The sequence below is a fragment of the Anomaloglossus baeobatrachus genome, chromosome 4, assembly GCF_048569485.1.
Source record: "Anomaloglossus baeobatrachus isolate aAnoBae1 chromosome 4, aAnoBae1.hap1, whole genome shotgun sequence".
NCBI classification, from domain to species: Eukaryota; Metazoa; Chordata; class Amphibia; order Anura; family Aromobatidae; genus Anomaloglossus; species Anomaloglossus baeobatrachus.
Window position 1 is genome coordinate 302,377,944 of NC_134356.1, and position 6,000 is coordinate 302,383,943.

Here is a 6,000-nt window from a genome sequence, read left to right on the forward strand (position 1 = left end):
TTGGCAGCAGCCGAAGCGCTGCATTCTAATACGCAACGTGGGCATGGATTATGCACAATCTTCATAGATTATGGTGGGGACGAAGGACGCATGCAGTTACACTGTGGTGCAGAACACAGCGTAACTGCATGAAAATACGCTACGTGGGCACATAGCCTTTGTTTGGATCCCTCAATCCTTTTTTAGATCTCTAGAATCCATGTTGATCTCTTTCATCTGGGGACCATCCAGATCTAAATTGCAACTTGCTAAGCTACAGAGACCGAAAAACCTGGGAGGTCCTCCCAGACCTGTATCTAACTACTAGCTGGCCAACTTAAATATCTAGGCCCTTGCCTGCAGGCTGGGGCCAACAGCCCCTCGGAATCCTGTCTGGCGGAGGCTCTAAACCTGAAACTGCTGTGGCCTTTATTGGAGGATCCGAAGCTCGCTCTTAATAGTAAGCTGTTACCAGTGTTAGCTGTTAAAATATGGAAAGAAGCTAAACAAATTTTTGGTCATGTAGACATCCCTATGGAGACACTGATTTGGCACAAGTCGAGTTTACCTCACTTTGTGGGACTTGGTGGATTTCGGGATAGGGAGAGTAGAGGGATAGCTACTGTGTGGGATTTGGGGTATAATAACGTGTTCCACTCTTTTGCTCAGCTGCAAACAACATTTGAATTGCCACATTCCAACTTTTTTAAGTACCCCCAGATATGAACATCATTTCATTCCCAGTTTCCAGATAGAGACACTAAGTTTTCTTCCTTTCCAATTATTGGTGTGGTTCAGTCCCAAGGGCCAGGAGGCCTGATCTCCTCTGGGTGCATATTGCTAATCCCTGCCTAACCATCCCTGTATACACTAGCATAGTGTATTATTTCTAAAGATCTTTTACCGTATGCTAATGAGCGAGGGGACTAGTCCCCTGGGAGTTAGTACCCCTTGCTAGTCGCCCCCATTAGCATGTTAGTATGCCCCTGTGGGAGTGCTATCATGCTAATGAAAACGCAGCGTCTCTCTCACCTCTCTGCCGCCATCGCGTCCGAGTCGGGATTTCGGCACAGTGCACATGACCCCGGAGTTTGGGTCATGCGCACTATGAAGCCAGGTGTATGCATCCTGGCTTCAAACTGAAGTAGTGTGCATGACCCAAACTTCGGGGTCATGCGCACTGAGCCGAAATCCCCGGTCGGACGCGATGGCGGCAGAGAGGTGAGATTATCCTGTGATGCTGCGCATTCATTAATATGATAGCACGCCCACAGGGGCGTACTAACATGCTAATAGGGGCGACTGGCAAGGGGAACTAACGCCAAGGGGACTAGGCCCCTCGCTCATTAGCATACGGTAAAATAGCTTTAAAAATACTTTTTCTAAAGATCTCTTTATCTATGCTACTAGATACAAGGACCATTAGGCAGGGATTAGCAATAGGCACCCAGAATTGTTCGTGGTTCTGGGTGCATATTGGACTTGACAGGTTCCCTTTAATTTAGGGAATAGAACGGTACACCGAGTGGTTGGACATTGCAAGGGTGCATAAAGGACCCCTGATCTGCATATGTAATAAAACTTTATGTAAAATGAAAGTAGTGAAGTCTATACTATGGGTATGTTTTTTTTATAGGTACTGAGTCCACTATCTGATTATATATGTGGTTTGATTGGTGTATTGAAAGTGACAGAGTCAATTTAAGGGGTTGAAAACAAAACTTGTGTCATTTTGTTTACCTGATACAAGGAAGGAAACAATCAGCAAAAGTTCCACAAGTATACACATCCTGGTTTAATATCTGCCCTGATGGATCTGTAAGTAAAAACAAAAAACACTGAAATTTAGCAGGTGCTGGGCGGACACTTTACTCATGAATGACACTTCATTATGTAAGAGGCCAGAGTAAAGCCAGAAAGGCTAGTGTAGTACCTACGGGGCAGGGGTTAAATACCCGTCGCTGGGCCGGTGATGTCGGGTCTGGGATGTCACGGCTGGCCCTGTCCGGTTTCATGGCCCCGAGGTGTACAATAAAATGGATGGCTGAGGGAATGGAGAGGATGAGGGTAGTAGTGGATGAGGGTGAGGAGGATGATTGTCTTGTGATGCCACCTGCAGTACGCGGCCAGTGAATTAGCTGCCGCTGCTGTCGCTGTCCTCCGGGGCGGATGGTCATAGCAGCAAGCATGGTTCTGCTCCCCACAGGTAGAGCAGGCCCCGGGGAGGATGATGAGGGGAGTAGCGGCGCAAACAATTAAAAGGCTGAGTCAGCTGCTGTGGTTCCAGGCGTTTTACTCACAGTTCTTTTGATTGCCTGGAAGATACTGGTCACCGCCATGATGGGCCCCAGTCGATCCCGGATCCGATGGAGATCAGACCCGGTACGATGGGCGGTGGGCCCTTCTTGCTTGCGCCTTTAGATATGGATCCTTGTGGCCTGAAGTTACTTGGGGAACCCGGTTCTTGACTTGTCTCCCGTCTTGTATGCAGGTGCCACGGGTCCGAGGTGTGGCTTGACATAGATCTCGACTCCGGACCCTATATGGCACTGTGCTCCAGGATCTTTGGTGGCCAGAGGGACATACAATCCCCCTGTCCTGCAGATTCTGGTGATCCAACTTGAAGTATGTTTCACCCAAGGATTTTGCACCCTGCACTGCGGCGGTCCCGAGGGAGCAATGAAGCTCTTCCCTTGGCGACTGTATTGACTCCTTCGTCCCACCAGAGCCACCGGTAAAACCCGTCTGCTCCTTTACTCTCCTGCTGGAGAACTCTAACTGTCGTATCGGCTCCTCACTCCCCCCAGTGGCTGCTCCTTCCTTGGTTCCCTGTCACTAGTGGGTGGTGGCCCCCCATGTTTGGTGACTGTCTTAAAACCTGACCATAGGGAGGGCAACCTGGTTGTATGTATGAGGAGTTTGTGTGTGCTGGAACCAGTACTGACCACCCCTGGATCCAGGATAAGTAACGCACCTTAAGCGAGGTGCAGTACCCTGTGGCGACTGAAGCCTCAGGGGCGTCACGATAGCAACATGTGATTGAGTTCACAGTGAACTCACTTTGTTTTAAATACAACTATAATTTAAGGGAGATACACCGCAGATTCTAAATATTGATATAAACGATTTTAAACAAAAATGTTAAAATGGTCACAAATAAGTAAATTACAACGATACCTATTAAACACCCCATAATTATAATACATATCCATACTGCATAAAAAATCAATAGAACCATTAAAAAAGTAATAAGTTCCCTATCTGAAACCATCACTACACATACCAGAGTAACAAAGTATACGAGCCGAGCTTAATCTACTCCTCTTCTACCGGTCAATTGAGTACGGACTCTCGGTCAATTTATGGATCATCGCTTGCCTGGCAGATCTGACCCACATTACTTCTTTCAGTTCGACAATAGTTGTTCTATTGTCTATAATGATGGTGTCGATCTAGAGGGTGCTTGGTCATCCTCGTCTTCTGCCTCTGACCGATCCAAGCATGACATGTTTCTCTAACCAATGACTCCACATAATATGGACAAAATAAGCTAGTTTTTGTTTGTTATCTTAGCTTACAGCCATCTCCACATTTATAAAAATTTTACCAAGGCAGGTTGTGGTGGTCTTCCATTCATTGTTAATCTGGTCTTCATTTATCTGCAATGATGACTTTGCTCAAAACATCTATTCAGCGAATTGGGAAAAATGGAAACTAGTGAACTGGTCCTCCCTGTGCTCAATCTTATCCATACCACTAGGATAAATATACAACTGAACAATCAAGTGATGATGACATGCAAAGGATTCTGGGCTCCATGGGACACCATTCAGTGAACTGCCACTGGGCTACAGGCCACTTTGGCTCCTGCACTAGCGCAGAAGTATTGTGGGGGCACAGTGCACGAGAAATAATGTCATGGGGAACAGTTTAATATTCAAATCAGGGGTACAATGTATTAAAATTAATGTTATAAAGCACAGTTGGTTTCAATTCACTTTAGATGGGCACAGTGTATTAGAATTATTTTCAAAGGAGGATAGTGTGTTTGTAGTAATGTCTTAAGCCAACTGTATTAGAATTAATGTTAAGTGGGCAGAATGTATAATGATAAAAGAGAAAATGCCAAGTTAGATGTTATTATATTGCAGACAAATACTGTACGTACACAAATTTGTAGGTTAATAAAAAAAATAATAATTTGCAGGTTAATAGCGTTAGAAGGGTGCCTTAAAGAGAGCGAAGATCTCAGGAGAAAATTTAATGTATCCTCCTTGGAGCTGTCGGCTCAGAGCAGGACCAGTGCAGATTTCAGAATCAGAAACTGGTCCTGCACGGTCCTGTCCATTTGAGGCCTGCTTGGGATATAGTGAGGCGAGGTACTAGAGTTAGGGTATGTGCCCACGATCAGAACCCGCTGTTCCTAGATGCGGCGGTTCCTGACCTGAGGGGCCATGAGTCAACCCCGCAGAAGAACGCAGGAGACTGCAGTGGCCCATGCCCACGATCAGGGTTAGGAGCTCCGTGGTCTCTCGCTTGTATTCGAGATGGAGGACGCTTACTACTGCATAACAAAGAATTGACATGCTTGCAGCTCAGAAAGCCACACCGCAGGTCAGTTTACGCTGTGGGCTGTACACACAGTATGCATGGGATCTCTATAAATCCCATCCACTGTGCTTTTATTGTACAACGCAGCGTTTCAGACACAGCTGAACCATGCTGCATCCAAAATGCTGCAAACACTGACCGTGGGCACACAGCCTTAGGGTTCATAGTGACTGGGTACACCTTGTCATGGTGGGATGGCTTTTACTCTTTTTTTAATGGAAAATATGTGAACTAAATACCTTAAGTTTTTTTACCTGTTACAATTAATTTGCTTACTGCAGTGTTTCTATGCAGTGTTTTTATTATAGGTTACATTTGTTTGTTAATGGATCCAGTATATACCATATGTGCACCTATACAACATTACCCGAATACTAACATGTGTGCTGGCCTTTGTTTCTGCTTTACCTGTACTCAGTACATATAGGGGTATGGTTGCCCCCCTGGGCTGTGCCCCTCATAGATTCAGTTTTCCGCAGACATGTGCTGTACACAGTCTTGCTCTGCCTCTGTCTGTGTTGTGGCTTTATGGCACATATTAAGGTGAGCTCAAACACAGTATGCACAGATCAGTTGTTGGCATCTGCTGGCTTGTGTTGTAGAGCAATATTTCTTTCTATGTGGATTTCATTGTTGCACCTTTGTTTGCTGTGTAGTTTGGCAGCCTGACTTACGAAATCGACTCCCACTGCCCTGTACTCTGCATATAGTTTATTATTATCCTATAACACTCACCAGACCACCGTGCTAGAAGTTCATGTTTTCTTGGAGGCAATCTTCATGGATTGCTAGAAGTTAGAGCACCGTTCTTGTGGGTCCAGATGAAATTCCCAGCTGTTTACAGTGCTGACATCTAGGCACGCACACCCCACTGCTTTTCTGTATAATAAGGAAGTAGTAGGACCGAGTTACTTTCTCTTCCAAAAGACAAGTTTAAAGATCCACTGTGGTTTAAGGTGACAGCAGCTGATTTGGGCAGATATACGGGGGATTTCAAGGCAATGTATGGTTAAGGCTTAGTGGGAGATTCCCTATGTATAGGTTGGTGGTAACTGTCAGCCGAGCTCTAGAGGGGTGGAGACAGTATGATGCAAGCATATATTGCAGTCTCCTAGTCTTATCTCACAAAACAGCAGTGTAGAGGACAATATACATCCGTAATAAGTATTACAGCTGGGAATCCTGTACTAGGGCACAATATGTATATGTACAGGAATCTGCTGGATTTCTGAGCTGAATCAGCTGTCATTCTGTTGGCAATTAGTTTATGTGACCGCGCATGCACGAGCTATATGCAAGCAAAACCTTAAAAGGAACCTGTCAGGTGCAATATGCATCTGTTGCGGACGGGTGTCGCTCCACAGCAGAGGGGCAGCGCGGGGCGCTCGGATCCGGGATCGTGTCTGGGGC

The 6,000-nt window shown here is 45.8% G+C and overlaps 1 protein-coding gene across 1 annotated transcript in view; it reads right to left on the reverse strand.

Annotated features, from left to right (window-relative positions):
• LOC142301487 (V-set domain-containing T-cell activation inhibitor 1-like) overlaps positions 1-5,643 on the reverse strand; it is an 89,390-nt gene extending 83,747 nt beyond the window's left edge. The window contains exons 1-2 of the mRNA XM_075342485.1: positions 5,326-5,643; positions 1,720-1,795 (exon numbers count right to left, since the gene is read on the reverse strand). Of these exons, the coding sequence (XP_075198600.1) occupies positions 1,720-1,768 (49 nt within the window). The 5' untranslated portion in view covers positions 1,769-1,795; positions 5,326-5,643. The remainder of the gene's footprint in view (positions 1-1,719; positions 1,796-5,325) is intronic.
• Positions 5,644-6,000: the final 357 nt, after the last annotated feature.